General features: G+C 41.2%; 1 protein-coding gene across 2 annotated transcripts in view; it reads right to left on the minus strand.

The window, feature by feature from the left end:
- Nucleotides 1-2,062: 2,062 nt before the first annotated feature.
- CNST (consortin, connexin sorting protein) overlaps nt 2,063-19,595 on the minus strand; it is a 118,059-nt gene continuing 100,526 nt past the window's right edge. For both annotated transcript variants that reach the window (XM_003267340.3, XM_030812560.1), the window contains 2 exons: nt 10,181-10,316; nt 2,063-4,697 (listed from right to left, as the gene is read on the minus strand). In XM_003267340.3, the coding sequence (XP_003267388.2) occupies nt 4,492-4,697; nt 10,181-10,316 (342 nt within the window). In that variant the 3' untranslated portion in view covers nt 2,063-4,491. The remainder of the gene's footprint in view (nt 4,698-10,180; nt 10,317-19,595) is intronic.

Genomic DNA, 19,595 nt, shown 5'->3' on the forward strand with positions numbered 1-19,595 from the left:
AGAAAAGCTTTCCACTGCTGGAAAACCTGCCAGCCATTCATGTCACATGTGCTAACTAGACGTGAAAAGCAATAATTACTAGATAATAATTACTAGACCTTGGCTGTGAGAAAAGATCCATCAAGATTCCTATCAAGTTGCTATGCAGGTGGCCTAGATAGAATTTTACTTGGATTTCTAATAGTGTGTGACACACACTAGGGAAGCTCTGGTCCCCACCCTGTGAGTAGCATCTAACAGTGTGTGACACACACTAGGGAAGCTCTGGTCCCCACCCTCGTGAGTAGCATCTAACAGTGTGTGACACACACTAGGGAAGCTCTGGTCCCCACTCCCATGAGTAGCATCTAATAGTGTGTGACACAGTAGGGAAGCTCTGGTCCCCACCCCCAAGAATAGCATCTAATAGTGTGTGACACACACTAGGGAAGCTCTGGTCCCCACTCCCATGAGTAGCATCTAATAGTGTGTGACACAGTAGGGAAACTCTGGTCCCCACCCCCATGAGTAGCATCTAATAGTGTGTGACACACTAGGGAAGCTCTAGTTTCCACCCCCGTGAGTAGCATCTAATAGTGTGTGACACACAGTAGGGAAGCTCTGGTCCCCACTCCCATGAGTAGCATCTAATAGTGTGTGACACACACTAGGGAAGCTCTGGTTTCCACCCCGGTGAGTAGCACGTTCCCAGGTTCTTCATTTTTATTCCCTCTGCACAAATATGTTTCCCTCAGCAGATGCTAATTCCTGAAGCTGGTACCATTTCTTGTTTCTGGAGCCCCAGCACCCAGCTCAGTGCTAAGCACACTGCAGGCATTCAAATGTTTGTCAAGGTAAAGACAGTGATAACCGCTGTTGCTCATGGTTCTGCACTGATCTCAGGGGAATAGACAAAAAAGGTGAGTTTGGGAGCAACTCTTCTTTGACCAGGGAGAAGAGAACAGGTGCCTATTTGTTACCACAGCTTTTCTCTCAGTAGCCTAAACCCAGGGAGATTGAAATAGTACAAAAATTCCTTAAGGAAATTTCTAACTCACTGTAGCTTGTATAGGGTTAGGACAGGAGGCTCAATAAATGTCTATCTTTGGGGTTGTTAAAACAGCAGATGGCACTAGAATTTGTGCCATAAATCCTCGAATCACTCTTGATCTCTTTGAAGATAGAGGCAACATGGCAGTATAGAAACTATGATGGATTTGGGAGTTGTAAGATCTAGATTTGAGGGATGTGTATTTACTAATCTCAGCATCAAATGAAAAAATGTGTAAACACCACACACGCTGCACAAAATTGTACACAACAGCGAGCCCAAAGAAACGGACAGTTACGCAGGTCATGTCAGCAGAAAGGGAAAAATTCAGCCTCTCTTTGGATTGGGAGTAAACGCCACAAGGCCACCTTCAGCAAAACAGGTGAATAGCTAAAGGATTTCTGTGTCCTTTCCCACCTTTCTCCATCCCTGCCACTACTACCCCATATCCTCCCGGCACTCCAGCAAAACCCAATTCACCTATGCCCTTCAAAATAAGGCCCCTGGGCCGGGTGCGGTGGCTCACACCTGTAATACCAGCACTTTGGGAGGCTGAGGCGGTCGATCACCTGAGGTTGGGAGTCGAGACCAGCCTGGCCAACGAAACCCCCGTCTCTACAAAAAATACAAAAATTAGCTGGGCATGGTGGCGCATCTCTGTAATCCTGGCTACTTGGGAGGCTGAGGCACGAGAATGACTTGAACCTGTGAGGCGGACGTTGCAGTTGGCAGAGACTGCACCACTGCACTCAAGCCTGGGCGACAAAATAAGGCCCCCTTCAAATCTTAAATCCTCCAGAAGATTTTTAATTTTAAATCTAAAAGAATGAATGTTTAGAATAATTTTCAGCTACTGTCAGGCAGATGGGGGAGGTATTTTAAAGCAGAAGAGCCTTTACTTAAGGACCTATTAGTCTTCCCAAAATAGATGACTATCTACTTGTAGGGCCAGATCAACTTCTGGAATCAAACTTTCACTTTAAAGCAGTTTTTTCTCAGCACCCAAGGGTTCAAATAAACTCTCTGAGACACTTTGTTGGTATAGATTTTAAATTACAAGCTTGATTTGATACCCTCAAATACAGTTCTTAAGGAAGATTAGTTACAAATAGTTGTCAGTACTTTCAAATGACAGAAAAAATTACATTTTAGTAAAACTGGATGAATTTTTCGTGTGTGAAATAACAATCCTTTCACCACCAGGTGGAATTACTCCAGTTCATGCAATAAATAACTATGACATTTTTAAAAATTGCCCTAATTTTTCTAGTTGCGATTTCATGCCTATTTTAAGTCAAAACATCGTTATGTTCCCGAGCTCACCTCACCCGCCCTGGGAAGTGGCAAGGACACCCATGGTTTCTCTGAGACATCACGGGGTCCCTGATTAGCAAGCTATTGTCTCAGTGCTTTCCTCTTGCTGTGAAGGTCCTCAGGAGATCTTGGGTTCAGAGGAAGTGGCTCTGGCTACCTATGGGCAAATATTACACCAGACGTTATACAGGAGAGAGACCCAAGAAGAGGTGAACAGGAGGGAAGTTTTAACTTATTTTGACATAAAATTGGCAAAAATAAGCATCACCAAATTTCTGTAACTAGAAATTGAGGATAAAACAGAAGAGGTTTGTCTATGATGAGGATGTCCGTCACAGTAGAACTTGTGAACAGCTTTTATAGAACCACTTAATATAGTACCGTCAACATTTTACATATTTTACATACAATTTGAATACAAATTCTTAAAATTTATAATAGAACATTAAAATAATCTTCTAATAAAATCAGCCTTAAGTATAAGGAATCTAAATTTCATTATCTTGTACATTTCTAAATAAATATCTTTGATCTATAACCCTTGAAAATATTACAGTTTATGGTGACATGATAGAGACAAGTCAAACAGTATTATAAGTGAAAATGAAACATTGATTTAAAATAAACAAGTGTAAAAACACGCTGAACTGAAATTATAGAAAATCAAAACACTACACAGTAATTAAATATCTAGCATTGGAATAACCAAATGCATGCACAGTAACACACTTTCAACTTATATAAAAAGCCCTTTAAGATTCACATAATCTAAATAAATAAGCAGAAACACAAAGGGAGGTACTGTGCCAGCCAGTAACAACTAGAAAGTAAGTTCTCCCTTTTTCTTTCAAATGACCCTAACAGAAAACAGGAAATAATGATCACTTGCTAAAAAACTATAATTCATGTTTGGTTTTTTTTTTTTTTTTTAATGCTGCCTGATAAAGTCAAAGCAAGGCTTCCTAAATGTTAGACCACTACACCTTAGATAAGGAAAGGCCACCTAACGGACAGATTTAAACAAAAATCAGACATTTGTCTATGGAAGGTATGATTGAATTTTCGCGTAATGACCCCGCAATAGGATCTAAATCAAGCCCACAACAAGAATGCACATTCAAGCATCTGAACGCATGATCTGTTAATACTGAATTCTATATGGTGATTTCACTCACCAAAGTACTGGTTTATTTTACATAAGACCAGGATGAAAACACCTACAGCAGGAACTGTATCTTACTTAAGTTTGCATTCTGGTTCTCAGAATCTCAGAACATAATAGGCGTAAGCGTTTGCCACACTGAGTCCAGCATTCATGATTTCACGGAAGCTTTGCATCCGTGACAAAACTGTTGCCTGAGACTCAGGGGAGCTTTTTCTTTTGTCTCTAGGCCTGTGATTAATTTCTAGCTAATCAAGTTAATTGACACAGATCTGTCACAGTTTGTTTCAGGGTCAAGAGTTCTAGAATTCATCTCTTCCACAGTTAAGCCTTCTCCAAAGATTGGTGCCTGCACATCATCAAGTTAAAAGAAGAAAGATCATCTTTGTGATGTTGGGTATTTGCTTATGGTAACTGCCGGAAGCACATGCGCACGCACACACACGCGAACACGCACACAATCATTTCATAAGTGGAGAACAGAATTGAAATAATACGCAAAGCCTAAATTACACAGCTCCCAAGTTAACTAAAAAACGACACTGAAACCATAAGGTAACTCCTTTTGATTACACACAAACTTATTGCGTGATGGCTGAAAGCAACTTCTATGAACCAACAAGTGTAAACCAAAAGTGTTCTTTAACCATCAGCTTGACAAGGTAGCTAAAAATAGTGTGGTTAAGACTACCCTGTTTAATTCTGCTCAGTGTACCTCATTACATTAGGAGGCAGTGAGGAGGAGATGGATATGCTCTCCAAAGATCATTCCTTCCATCCACAGTGCTTAGATCAGTATTTGCCTCACCGTGTGGATTATTCTAACAGAGTTCCTCCGGATTGCCACTTTAAGTTGCTATTTCTGATGTCCTTGGTTCCTAACAGAGGGGAAGGGGGAATGTTACAGAATTCCTGAAATAAAAACCGTTTAGAAAGTTTCACGCCTTTCATTCTCACTGCCAGCATGTCTGTCTCTGGAATGCTGCTAGGAGAGGTAGATCCAGTGCTTCAGTTCTGCCATTCCCTGCAGTAACTTAGTGTAATAGAAGTCCATGTTGTCTGCAAAGTCTGTACAAACAGGTGACTCCACGTCACCAAAAGTGCAGTATAATGCAGTTCCTCCAACACTAAGGAAAACCGTTGCTATGCACAGCAAGATCAGCAAAATACAGGAGCCACCTCCAACTTCATCTGCAAACATGAGAAAGAGTGAGGTTACATTGTCACCAAAATGGAAATCTTAGCATCTGCTGTCTTTTCACTAATTAAGATAACTACACATTTCTACTGTTGGTCTTCTATGGATAGGAAGTATTGACAGAAAATTCGTGCTGCTAATGACTCTACAAAGACCTACCTATTAAATACCAAGAAGATTCAGACTTGTGGAGCTTGTACATGCTAAAATTAAAACTAGCTCATTTATACAATGGACGGAATCACTCCATGAGAAGAAAGACAGCTGATGTGCTCATAGCATGCATTCATGAATTAATTTTTGTGTTTTTTAGAGACAGGGTCTCACTTTGTCACCCTGGCTGAAGTGCAGTGGCAAAATCTTGGCTCACTGCAGGCCCGACACCTGGGCTCAAGTAGTCCTCCTGCCTCAGCCTCCTGAGCAGCTAGGACTACGGGCCTGTGCCAGCATGCCTGGCTATTTATTTTTTGGTAGAGAGGGGGGTCTCACTATGCTGCAGAGGGTGGTCTTGAACTCCTGGCCTCAAGTTACCTTCATGTCATGGCCTCTCAAAGTACTGGGATTACAGGTGTGAGCCGGCATGCCCACCCTGACAGCATTATTTGACAGTCCACATTACAGCCTTGCTGTTCGAACACCCTTGGGGTTCTGAGAGCAAAGTCGATTTAATATTAAACAATACAAATGTCTTTGGGTGGGATCTCTTTTGCATCTTTCTATATTGAAGAAAACAATCATTCTTTGGTTGAAAAATATCTTAATTATTAATAATTTAAAAAAAAATTTTTTTGATTTCAAAAAGACCAAAAAGTCTTCTGATCTGCAGCATGATTAAAGTGTAGGGATGCCTTTTTGGAAGGTAATTTGGCAGTATCTATTAAAATTTAAAATTAATTTATCCTCCAGACTGGACAATTTTGCAAGTAAAAGACAGCGTTAGGGCCGGGTGTGGTGGCTCACGCCTGTAATCCCAGCACTTTGGGAAGCCGAGGCGGGCGGATCACGAGGTCAGGAGATCAAAACCAACCTGGCTAACACGGTGAAACCCCATCTCTACTAAAAATATAAAAAATTAGCCGGGCGTGGTAGCGGGCGCCTATAGTCCCAGCTACTTGGGAGGCTGAGGCAGGAGAATGGCATGAACCTGGGAGGCGGAGGTTGCAGCAAGCCGAGATCACACCACTGCACTCCAGCCTGGGCAACAGGGCGAGACTCCTTCTCAAAAAAAGAGAAAAAAAGACAGTGTTAACTGAATGCAAGTCTGGGACAACAGGTGTAAACCAGGACGGCCTCAGGCCACCTGGGACATGTAGTTTCAACATATCCCAGCAAATCCACCTTTAAGAATTAGGCTACAGTTCTGCACAACAAATATCATATATACAAACTTGTTCACTGCAGCAGAGTTTGTTATAACAAAAGGTTGGGAATAACTTAGTGGTTCTGGTTACAATGGAACAGTTAAACAATTATGGGACATTTATATAATGGAATATGATGTAAGTATTTAATAGAATGAAGTAAATTTAATATGTTCTTTCATTGAAGGATGTCTAAGACTCATGATTTAATTTCTACTTTATTAAACTGATTTTTTTCATAATTAGCATATATTTTTACAAGAAACAAATTTTATAAAACCTAATGCATACCAAATAGACTTTATTTAGAACATTGTACAGTAATACATGAATATATTCTCCCTGTAAAAATGCAACCCCAAAAGCATCTTAGAGTCTAAGGGACTATCCGTTTTTCTCCTGCCCAATCATATTCCCTTCCCATCCCAAAGGTAAACACTGTTAAATTTGGTGTGTGTCCTTTTAGATCAAACACGTATGATTTCAGGACTTACATCAAAATAGGATTAAACAATTGTTTGCTCTGAAATTTACATTTTAAAATAGTTTTTTTTTTTTTTTTTTGAGACATAGTCTTGTTCTTGTTGCCCAGGCTAGAGTGCAATGGTGTGATCTTGGCTCACTGCAACCTCTGCCTCCTGAGTTCAAGCAATTCTCCCGCCTCAGCCTCCTGGGTAGCTGAGATTACAGGCACCTGCCATCATGCCCGGCTACTTTTTGTATTGTTGTAGAGATGGGGTTTCACCATATTGGCCAGGCTGGTCTCAAACTCCTGACCTCAGGTGATCTGCCCGCCTTGGCCTCCCAAAGTGCTGGGATTACAGGCATAAGCCACCACACCCGGCCTAAAATAGTTTATACCTATGTATGAAAATATGTCTATATAAATGAAGAAATAGGATCATATTAATCATGCTGTATTTTTTTGGACAGTTCAGTCTTTTTGCCTGCTTTTCTTTTCTTTTTTTTTTTTGTTTTAGACATAGGGTTGTGCTCTGTCACCAGGCCACACTCACTGCAGCCTCAACTCCTGGGCTCAAGCGATCCTCCCATCTCAGCCTCCCAAGTAGCTGGGACCCTAGGTGCACACACCACCAGGCCCTGCTAATTTCTGTATTTTTTGTAGAGATGAGGTCTCGCCATGTTTGCCCAGGCTGGTCTCCAACTCCTGGCCTCAAGTGATCCAGGAGGAAGACTTGGGAGGAGGCTTCCCCAAGTGCTGGGATGACAGGTGTGAGCCACTGCACCCAGCCTTACCTGCTTTTCTTAACATGATTCCTCCTACCACTTTATCTATGTTAACAACCTAAAGTATTTTTCTTCATTATCATATATTCAAATCCAAACATTTAAATATAGCTTAAATATGTAAAAACATCTATGCTGTTTATTTTATTTATATGTCCTAGAACTGTCTGAGTTGCACTGTCCGATGTGAGCCACAGGTGGCTGTTGGGCACTTGACATGTAGCTGGTCCAAACTGAGTGGCGATAAACACAGATTCTGAATACTTAGTGTGAAAAAAAGGATGTAAAATATCTCACTAGTAATTTTTTCATATAAATCACATTTTGAAATAATTTTTAGGTACTGGGTTAAACAAAATACATTCTTAAAATTCTGGCCAGGTGCGGTGGCTCACGCCTGTAATCCCAGCACTTTGGGAGCTCGAGGCAGGCAGATCACCTGAGGTCAGGAGTTCGAGACCAGCCTGGCCAACATGGTGAAACCCCCTGTCTCTACTAAAAGTACAAAAATTAGCCAGGCATGGTGGAACATGCCTGTAATCCCAGCTACTTGGGAGGCTGAGCCAGAAGAATCGCTTGAACTCGGGAGGCGGAGGTTGCAGCGAGCCAAGATCGCACCACTGCACTCCAGCTGGGTGACAGAGTGAGATCCCACCTCAAAAAAAAAATAAAATCAAATCAAAAATAAAATTCACCTCGCCTGTTTCTTTTCACTTTAACATGGCTATTACAAAATTTAAAATCATATATGTGCCTCACATTATATTTCCAGTGGATAGCATTGCTTTAGAGGAGGAAGAACTGGCCCTTTTAGGAAGATTTTGGCAGAAGGTGAGGTTTATGAAAACACCGTGTAAGTCACAGAGCTTAGGAACAAACCAACACAATCAACATTTACATTTAGTTTTATAATTCTCAAAATGAATTTATACACATTATCTGACACACTTTTCAATAGGGACAGACAGGCAGATGTTATTCTCCTTATTTTAAAGATGATGGAACTGAGTCTCCTACAAGTAAGTGACTTAGTTTCAGATGAGGTGGCTACAAAGTGAAATGCAGACTGTGAGTTTCAAATCCGGGGTTCCTCCTGTTAAGCAACGACTTGGTCAAATTAGTGCAAACAGAAGTGAGCACCTTATCTGGAGAAGACCGTGAGAGTTACAAGCAAGGTGCAGAAGTAAAATCAGGGGTTAGGACATTATTTCTAAGGCCCCCTAATCAGCTTTATAATTGTAAAAATGCAGAAACCTCTACTGTTATCACTTATGTCACACCTAGAAAGCATACCTGAATACTTACACTGTTATTTTAACAATGCAGTTGTTTTATGAATATGAGAAGCCTACTGACAGGTTCTGGGTTACCCTTCCGTTTACTCTTATTTACTTACACCTTAGATAAACATATTTGCAACCACAAAAGGCAGCATTGTTCGCTACAAAACTCACCACCTCATGTTAGAGCAGGTCAGGGCCTTAAGTTTAACAGGCCCAGGAGGAAAAAGTCAAACAACAGCAATGGTGTTAAACTGCTACTCTTGAGACACTCTTTTCTATCAATGAAGAGGAAATCACTGAAGAGAATATTCATAAATACTTTCCACAATAAAGGAAGAGTATTAATTGTCCACTGAAAAGAAGACAAGCTGGGCATGGTGGCTCATGCCTGTAATCCCAGCATTTTGGGAGGCCCAGCTGGGTGGATCACTTGAAGCCAGGAGTTCGAGACTAGCCTGGCCAACATGGCAAAACCTCATCTCTACTAAAAATACAAAAAACTAGCTGGGGCCGATGCAGTGGCTCAGCCTGTAATCCTAGCACTTTGGGAGGCCAAGGCAGTCAGATCATGAGGTTAGGAGTTTGAGACCAGCTTGACCCACATGGTGAAATCCCGTCTCTACTAAAAATACAAAAATTAGCCGGGTGTGGTGGCGCACGCCTGTAGTCCCAGCTACTCAGGAGGCTGAGGCAGGAGAATTGCTTGAACCTGGGAGGTGGAGGTTGAGGTTGCAGTGATTTGTGCCACTGCACTCCAGCCTGGGTGACAGAGCGAGACTATCTAAAAACAAAAAAAACTAGCCGGGCATAGTGGTGCTCACCTGTAATCCCAGCTACTCAGGAGGCTAAGGCACTAGAATCGCTTGAACCTGGGGGACAGAAATTACACTGAGCCAAGACTGTGCCACTGCACTCCAGCCTGGGTGACAGAGCAAGACTGTCTTAAAAAAAAAAAAGACAAAAATAACAGATTCACACAAAAAGTACTAAAGAGGGAAACTGAAAAAGCTCTCAACATTAACTATCTATGGAACAGGGAGGCCACAGGTTGAATTTTGCAACTTGCTCACTTATTTAAGCAAGTAAAGATTTAGAAATGATTTAAGATGACAGTTCGATTTTGTATGTTTCTCCCTTAGAAGATAAAGCAACTAAATTGACATATTCCTTTATTTATTTATTTATATTTATTTTTTGAGATGGAGCCTCGCTCTGCTGCCTAGGCTGAAGTGCAGTGGCACGATCTTGGCTCACTGTAACCTGTCTCCCGGGTTCAAGCGATTCTCCTGCTTCAGTCTCCTGAGTAGCTGGGATTACAGGCGCGTACCCCCACACTCGCTAATTTTTCTATTTTTAGTGGAGACGGGGTTTTGTCACGTTGGTCAGGGTTGTCTCGAACTCCTGACTTCAAGTGATCTGCCCGCCTGAGCCTCCTAAAGTGCTGGGATTACAGGTGTGAGCCACCGTGCCTGGCGGACACAGTCTTTTACAAATCCTGTTAGTAAACATCACATCATACACAAACTCATCCTTTCAGCAAACACCGAGCATCTATGCTGCCAGCCACAGTGCCAAGCAGTTTACCTTGATCCAAGTTATCGTCTATTTCTTGGAATCTCACTCTTCGCTTAGATGGTTTGTGCTGCATTTGGGCAGGATGATCTCCTACAGTATCATTCCTCTTCTTTAATATTGAGACCAATCCTTCAGTAGGAACAACCTGTCAGAAATTATAAGAACTTATAATTCTTTTATTAAGGCGGGACATCTCTACATGCAGCTATAAAAAGGCTAATTCAACAGATATTTGAATTTTTATTACAGGGGTATCCAATTCCTACAGAAAAAAATGACAATCATCAAAATCTAACAGAATAAAACTTTCACTTCTCTGCAGATGACTGAGAAACACAAAAGTCCGAAACCCCGGGTTCCTTTTTTAACCCCTGAACTCACTCCGGGCACAGGCAGCATGATGTGTTTAGTCAACTGGAAATCACAACACCTTGCTTTGTAGCTTAACTTCCCTGTTATCGGTAAAATGATCACTCATAGTCCCCTCTTTGCTTCGTCATTAGCACTGGGTTTTGCTTTATAATGAATGCTGATAATCCTCCACTGCTTTCTTCATTCATCAGCAATTTTAAACAAATGAACATATGAAACCTAAAATATATTTAGATACCAAGCTTTTAACATTAAAGTGTTGTCCTCAGTTTCTCTGAGAAACTATGCATTTACTAAATAATGCTCTACTGCTCAAAATATTTTAAGGACTTCTAGAATTTCTCTCAGAGCCAGTTTACTAGGGACATTTTTCTTTTTTTTGAGACAGAGTCTCACTCTGTCGCCCAGGCTGGAGTGCAGTGGCGTGATCTCGACTCACTGCAACCTCCCCCTCCCGGGTTCACGCCATTCTCCTGCCTCAGCCTCCCGAGTAGCTGGGACTACAGGCGCCCGCCACCACGCCCAGCTAATTTTTTTGTATTTTTAGTAGAGACGGGGTTTCACTGTGTTAGCCAGGATGGTCTCGATCTCATGACCTCGTGATCCGCCTGCCTCGGCCTCCCAAAGTGCTGGGATTACAGGTGTGAGCCACCGCACCTGGCCTGGGACATATTACTTTCTAGTATGCAGAGGTTGGCAAACTACGGCCCGCAGGCCAAAGGCCAGTGCTGCCTAATTTTGGGAATATGATTTAATTGGAATACAGCCGAGCCGATTCATCTGAATACTGTACACGGCTGCTTTTGGGCTACAATGGCACTGTGTGGTTCTAAGAGATCATAAAGCCTAAAATATTAGTAATTTGGCCTTTCCTAGAAAAAGTCTGCTGTCTAATATCTCTTCAGACAGCCACCCCTACCCCTTTCTATGTTGCCTTCTAGCTCTTTCACTTGGGCTGCCTCTCTCCTGCCTATGTTCCACCGCTTATTTAGAAACAAACAAAAAAAAACCCTCGCCATTTAGGAGCTGAAAGACTCCAAGGTGCAGGAAGAAGGAAGAGGAGCAGGTGGCAGAGCCAGGCTGGGAAGCAGGAGGCCTTACCAAAGGCCCCTGAACAGCAGGGCCAGTCACAGAAGTTAACTTGTTAGTTGCCTGATTGCTACAAGCTGTAGGTGATGACACAGGCAGGCACTGTGGGCCTAACACTGAAGATGTCAGTGACTTGCTGGCATCAGGTAACTCTAAGCTGAGGACTGCCTCTAATGTCATTTCTCCAATCAATAGCATAAAACACTAAATATGACTTGCAGTTCCAGCCAGCCATCTTCGATAATGCGCTATGCATAAATATTACAGATTCGATTAGTTCTTTTTGTATCTTAGGGCTTTTAGGGCCAAAGAGCTCAAGATGGTCTTTGACTATGCTCCCCTGAATGTGGGTCTATAGAAACCATTATCTCAAAAAAAAAATCAATAAGCCAACAATATATTCTTTTCTTTTTATAGGAAATAACGTATTTCAGAAGTCCTTGTTCTGAGAAAACAAAAGTACTTTAGTGGCCTTGAAATGGTAAAGTACAAATATATGAAGAAAGCAACAACATCATTAAAGAACTCCTTCACACAACAGAGAAAACAGGTTTTACAAGCACCTTGCTGACACTGAGAGAGAAACAGTCTTCATCAGTTTGTAAAGAGCAAAAGATGGAAAACAAAAATTAATTTTCATGAATATATTACTACTAAGGATGCATCACTGATATTCAATTTTTAGTACATGTAAAAAAAAGGAGAGGCTCTTGAATCTGGCTGTTCTAAAATTTTTTCAAAAATTTTAAAAGGGGGGAGGAAGTTTACTGATTCCCTCACGATCTATTTTCTCCGTAAAACACTGTCATACACTTACCAATGGTGAATTCACCTACCACGGGGATTTTCAAGGTGTCGTTTTAACTCCTTAGAAAAAACAATCCTATTAAGAATAGTTTCATCCATGGATGAAACTGGAAAACATCATTCTTAGTAAACAATCGCAAGGACAAAAAACCAAACACCGCATGTTCTCACTCATAGGTGGGAATTGAACAATGAGAACTCATGGACACAGGAAGGGGAACATCACACTCCGGGGACTGTTGTGGGGTTGGGGGAGGGGGAGGGACAGCATTAGGAGATATACTTAATGCTAAATGACGAGTTAATGGGTGCAGCAAAACAACATGGCACATGGATACGTATGTAACAAACCTGCACATTGTGCACATGTACCCTAAAACCTAAAGTATAAAAAAAAAAAAATAGTTTCAAAGATGAGCCCCAGAGTTGTGTTACTGTTAATTGATCTTTATGATATGAATTCTGCATCTATAAATTCAAGAAACGGATACAAGCCATCAATCAAAAGACACTGCAAATATGAACAAACATGTTGACAGAGGAAGAGAAGCTCCTGAAGTCATCTGGAAAGGCACAGAATTCGCCAGCTGAACCTGGAGCTGGTCCTAGTGTAGGGGCTGTGAGGTCCCTGCCTTAGCTCTGCTCGGCCTCATCCAGGGAGGGTGGTGTTTGGCTCGGGAAGTCACACTGCTAAGGGATACAAGCCTTGTCAGGTGGCCCCACCTTATTTACTATGGGTGGCAATGAACTCTGGCAACTTCTTCTGAATTCTTTTTAAAGATGGGAGAAGCAGAGTATGAGAAATTACAATTGTGTGGGATGGGCTAACATTTTTGACACCCCCTCCCTCACAATACCTTAATTCTTGCTAAAAATCGAACCACGCCTTTTTGTTCTGCCACCAAAACCCTTTTGTTTCAGCAGGGCCTGCCCCAGTGTCTGAAGTGAAGGAGTCTGCTCTTTTCCATCATTTCCCTTCAGTCTTGCTCAGTGATCTTCTCTGGGTCTTTCTGTTGTAACTTCTTCTGATCCTACAGCCCACAGATGGAGAGCAAGGGATGGTGGGCCAAGCTGACGCATAAGAGACGCAGGCCAAGGAGGAACTCTTAGGTGGGAGTGGCAGACAGCATCTAGCCTTTCTATTTTTGCGAGTTTTGGGCACAGTTCAGACCTACCTGTAACAGAATTTTTTCTTACCACATCAGGGCAGTCCAACTTAAGTCCAGATCCTAAGAAACAAGTTTGGTGGGGTTTGCCTTAATTTCCTGCTTGAAGGGCAAGTGAGACAGAACAAAGCCGTGGTCTTGGTTTGGGGTCTCAGTCAAAAGACTGACAAGTGTTTCTAAAATAGATTGGGCTGCTGATTTAGGGCATAGAGCAATGTATTCCCTCCAAACTATTATTTTGTTTTGTTTTTGTCTGTTTTTTTGGGAGAGGGTTGCACTCTGTTGCCCAGGCTGGAGTGCAGTGGCATGCTGACAGCTTGCTGTAGCCTCAACCTCCTAGGCTCAAGCAGTCCTCCCACCTTAGCCTCCTGTAGCTGGGACTACAGGCACACGCCACCATGCCTGGCTAATTTTTTTTGGCATTCTTTTGTGGAGACAGGGTTTTGCTATGTTGCCCAGGCTGGTCTCGAACTCCTGGGCTCAAGCAACCCAAAGTGCCTGGCCTCCCAAAGTGCCATGATTACAGGTTTGCGCCACTGTGCCCGGTCCCAAATTATTCTTAAAAATATTTCCATTTTTTTAAAAACTATAGTGTCAGTATTAAAAGGTGAATTTTTTTTTTTATTATACTTTAGGTTTTAGGGTACATGTGCACAATGTGCAGGTTTGTTACATATGTATCCATGTGCCAAGGTGAAGAATTTTTAAATCTCAAAAAATAAAGCCTTAAAACTAAATTTAGTTTCCCACTTCAATTGCCAAATTCTTACCCAAACAAATATACCAAGCCCTTCTATTGAGACCAAAAAGAATGTCTGAGCTATAATTAATGTAATTGTTACCGGTGGTGCTCTACGAATAAATGCAGAATTAAAAATAATTCCATCTGGCCCAGTCTTCTGTATTTGCAAATAAATAGTTCTTCCCACACTTCCCCTCAAATATCAGTGACCACCTTAAATAGCATTTTCAGAATGAACTAGTTGTGAAAACAACATTATTCTGCAACTCTTCTGGAAGAGTAAACCCTACTGTGACAAGGCAAACATTCAGAGACACACTGCTGTTGGAAGTGCCTCCTCACAAAACTAAAGAAGAAAACACATACCAAGTCACATTCTTTTAATGATACAGGTTTTACTCAGTTCAGAACCTCCAGGTTGGTCAATTCTGAATAAGAACACACAGTTGGCTTCCAACTGATTTGAGAATTAACATTCATAAATCATATTATTATAGTATATCATAAACAACTTAAGTGCCAGCAATTTCACTATAGTGGCACATGTCAGATTCACCACTACTATTCCTAACTACAGAAACAAGTGATATTCTCTGCCTGCTTCTTTAGTGTTGGGTTCCATAATAACAACTATAATTTAGTAAATGTGTACATTTTATGTAAAGATATTTACATAATATATCATATTTAATTTTCACAACTCTCTTTGAGAAGTCTTAGCCCCATTTTGCAGATGAAGAGGCCAAGCTTCAAGGGCTTGAGTAACTTGCTTAAGCTTGCAGTGCCAGTAGCTGGTAGAGTCTGAAAACAAACTCAGTGTCAAACCTCTTGCTAGTTCCTTAATGTGAAAATATCTTATTTTCTATGACAATTAAAATGTTGCTTTATGCCATATGCTATCATATATATTACAATTAAAACGAGATTAATAGAACTTTCAAATAAGACTCTAGCAAAAAGTCTTATCTTACACATCACCTCATTTATGAGATACTTAATGGCCAAATTTGTCCATCTAGAGACACAAGGGAAGAGGAGATTAGATGAAAGATCTTTGTGTCTTTTGATTAATCTGGAAGTAGACTAATGTCATGGCTCCTGCTATGGCAAATTGATAAAAACATGTCACAGCTGGGCCAGGGAGTACCAGCTGTAAGCAGCAGCCATTTTCCAGAAAGAACATGGTGGTCACCTCAGACCCATAGCACTGCATCTTGGAACACTGCAATACAGGGAGAAGGCAAACAAGGGAAAAAACGCATTATGATGAAGTACATCAATGTCGAATCTTTAAAAAATTCACTTAAAAAGGAAAAAGGCTTTAAAAAAATAACAGGAGTTTTACAATGTGTCTGAGTTTCTAGGTTAGGTGTTACCTCATGTTTCTGTAATTTGTTTTGCTTGCTTAAAGGGACAATTTAGTAAGTACAAAATAGAAAAAGAAATGAGAATGTCAGGATATGATCCCATTTTTAAGGCCCAGAAAATTGTTTAAATAGCTGCCAGTTCCTTTACTTTAAATCCCCTCACCTTGCTGAAATTCTTTAATAGTTCTTCCAGTATCCAAAACTATATTTTTGTTTTTATGTTAACTTATTATGTGTCTCTCCCTCTAGAAAGTAAGCTTCATGAGAGCAGGGACTTGACCTGTGTTCAGCACTGTCTTCCTAGTTTCTGTAATACAGTAGGTGCTCACTAAATACGCCAAAGAATAAAAAAATACACAGATTAGCAATTTACATACAGATAGCACCTAGGAAATACTTGTTTGAGTAATGGAGCTTTTTCACTGAAAATAATCAAAACCGAACCTATTATTAAAGGATATTTATTTTTATAAGTGAACTAAAAAAAAAAAGCCTTACTGTGTATAGTGGCTGTTATTTACAACAGCCTGTATTAGCTTTGCAGACAATATAAAGATGTATTTAACAGAATCCCTATCTTTAAGGAGTTTGCAGTTTGATGTAGAAGACAGTATGTGTGCGTCTTATGATAACAGAGATTATAGCTAGACAGAACTTTGGGAAGAGTGACGTTCCAGCCTCGACCTCATTTGAAGTTCCGAGGAATTGTTTGAAAGAAACAAACTTCTAGACTCCGGTGATCAGGGAATCATGGCATCAGCTAGCACTTACTGAGTACTGGCCATGAGCTAGGCACTGCTTGGTACTTTCCATGCTAAAAAGCCATGACCTAGATGTTGAGGGCTGGGAAGAAATAGGTATGTGGAAAGAAGGTTGCTCACCTCAGGGTGGAGCAGGGCAAAGGTGACAACATGCAAGGTGTATCTGGGAGGTGGCAAGGGGGCCAGTCTGACTATGGTACAGTCTGGGATCCCAGGACAGATGATGACATTGGGGAGGCAGAGTGGGCCAGATGACAGGAGTCCTGAATGTCAAGTAGTACAGCCTTTATCCTGCAGCTAAAGAGAGCTGCGGGAAAGGAATGACAGTGTAAAAGTGTTTCATAGCAGGAGTTTAAACTCACAGTCTGTGTGTTCGATCAAGAACCCTCAGCTGTGGTTGGTTTAATCTGTGGAGTTTAAAAAAGCTGAATACTTCTGGACAAGGCGTGGAAACCTTCTTCCTATCACGCTACAGCTAACTCATTTCACTGACTTCCAATACCTGACTGGCTCCTTGGGTACCAGCTTGAGACCCCAAGTTTATAGAGTGCAAACGTAAGACCCATTTGGAGGGGGGAAGATGAAACAAGGGACCGGGAAACTTATTAAGTAACTACTGCAAAAGTCCAGGAAGAGGCAGTACAAATATAAATTAAAAGAGTGGTGAAAAAGGAAAAGAAAAAGAGCTTTGTGCAAGAGACATGGCAATCAAGACAAGCATTAATTAATTAGAAAATGTAGAGGTCATGATAAAAACAAAAGGCAAGGATGAGACTGTTTGGAAAACAGGTAATTCCTGAGTTTTCCTTTGGGGGCTCTTTAGATATCTACATAAATTCTGGGCCAACCATTGCTCCTAAAACCTCTTACGTTATTGGAAAACTGCATTTCTTCTATTGTAAGGAGGCTGGACTTCCCCTGCTCCTCTCAAAAGAGCCATTCTGGGCAGAACAACCATGATTGCGGTTTCTAAGACCCTCTTTTGTTCTGGATCCATACAGCAGCTACCAATGTGATTTCATATGCAACTACTGCTTAGTGCTAGCCTCCCATCTTCACTTGGGAAAAGAATCCCACAGCAGTTAGTCGTAAAGTAACTTCCCTGATCCCAGTGATCTAGTCAAGAACTACCTCACTTAACAGGCAACAGGGAAGAAAACTCACAGCTTCGATTAGATACCTTCTCTAAAGGCAAACCCAGGAGCAATCTGGGTTGTGATTTTTCTCCCCACTAGACACTGTGACCTTAGGTCCTCCCCTGTATTTTGCTTCATGTGATACAAGCAGGTCTGAAAACATTTAAGTAAATGTTGCTAATCTAGACAGAGGGCAAGGAACATGAGTTGCTCTCTCCCAGATTAAAAGCTTTCTTTTTTTGTTTTTGTTTTTTTTTTGTTGTTTTTTTTGTTTTTTTGAGACGGAGTCTCACTCTATAGCCCAGGCTGGAGTGCAGTGGTGCAATCTTGGCTCATTGCAAGCTCCGCCTCCCGGGTTCACGCCATTCTCCTGCCTCAGCCTCCCAAGTAGCTGGGACTACAGGCGCCTGCCACCAGGCCCGGCTAACTTTTTGTATTTTTAGTAGAGACGGGGTTTCACTGTGTTAGCCAGGATGGTCTCGATCTCCTGACCTCATGATCCGCCCGCCTCGGCCTCCCAAAGTGCTGGGATTACAGGCATGAGCCATCGTGCCCGGCCAGATTAAAAGCTTTCTGAAGACCCAAGCAGTAACACAGGGCTTCTTCCTCAGATTTTAGAAATAATGAAATTATTTCTAAAAACAAAAATCACTTGAATCTGAAACACTTAATATATTTTTCTGAACATATGACATTTCTGCAAGCAGATTATAAATGTAGATGTTAATGAAGAAAAATGAATGGTTTATCTCCACACAGCATATCATGTTGCTAAAATCTCCTCACACGGGGACTTCTGAATTACATACTATGATTATTTTCAATGTTCAACAATAGATTAACTTTCGTAAAATGTATCCAACGTTCAATTTCAACCTCACTTGTTCAGAAAACAGCTACCTCATCTCTATGCGTGTAACAGTCTGTAGAAGCTGAGTGTGCACCCCGTGGGTCATCCTGCCACTTTGAGTTTGCATGGCACATTTCGTTCAAGTTTTGATGCTAGGAGCTCCCTCTGAGTCTCAGGCTACAGGAGGAACAGCTGAAGAGTTTAAAGAGAAGATAATGCAACTCTTCCAGGTTCCAGAACCAAGCAAACACATGATTTATTTGCACGATCAGGTTCCTGAGTAAAGGGGTTTGGGTTCTGACATTAACATCATCACGTCAGTGTATGGGTATTATAATACAATTTCATCCTTTGCCAAAAACTATGGGATGTTCACATTCAGCAAAAGGACAACACACTTGGTGCCAGATGACTGTTAGATTGCAGGCTTCATCTGCATCAAAATCCTTACCTGTATTTTTAGTCACTGCATCTGTAATGTGGCCCTCACAGAGAAGTCACTCAATAAAAATTACAGAATGAGAGAATAAACGAGTAAATCTTTCCAATGTGTTGTCTGACACTGCACATGTGATAATTTTTTTCTTAAAAATCTATGAAAGGAGGATAAAATTTTTGATGCTTTTTAAAAACAGTATACAGTATAAACTGTACTTTTGATGATGTGTCATGCTATTTTTTACGTAAGAAAGAATAGCAATACTTCAGATATTAAGCTACCACTTTACATAGCAAATTAATGGGTTTGAAAAAGCTTTCCAAACCTAGACAAGTTCCCTTTATACATGTCACTATATAAATAGTATAGACATTTTTAGTTCTCTATGACATTTTGTGTAAATTATTTCATTTGATGTGATGAATCCAACTGTTCAAAGCAACACAACAAAACGAGTGCTTGCACTGGGCTGGCAATGATGATCAAAACCAAGTTCCACTGGAGCCAAGGCTGGGCAATACAAGAGTGGCAAGAAAATGAAAGCAGACCGACAAGAGAAAAGGGGAAAGCTGGCAAACAAAAAACAAACTGGCATGCTCTACCACAAACACAATGGTAGAAAGAGGGAAGTAAGAGAACCTGAGGGGGGACAAATGATAGGGAGATCTGGGAAAGCAAACAGAGAAAGAAGGACC

The sequence above is a fragment of the Nomascus leucogenys genome, chromosome 5 (assembly GCF_006542625.1).
Source record: "Nomascus leucogenys isolate Asia chromosome 5, Asia_NLE_v1, whole genome shotgun sequence".
NCBI lineage: Eukaryota > Metazoa > Chordata > Mammalia > Primates > Hylobatidae > Nomascus > Nomascus leucogenys.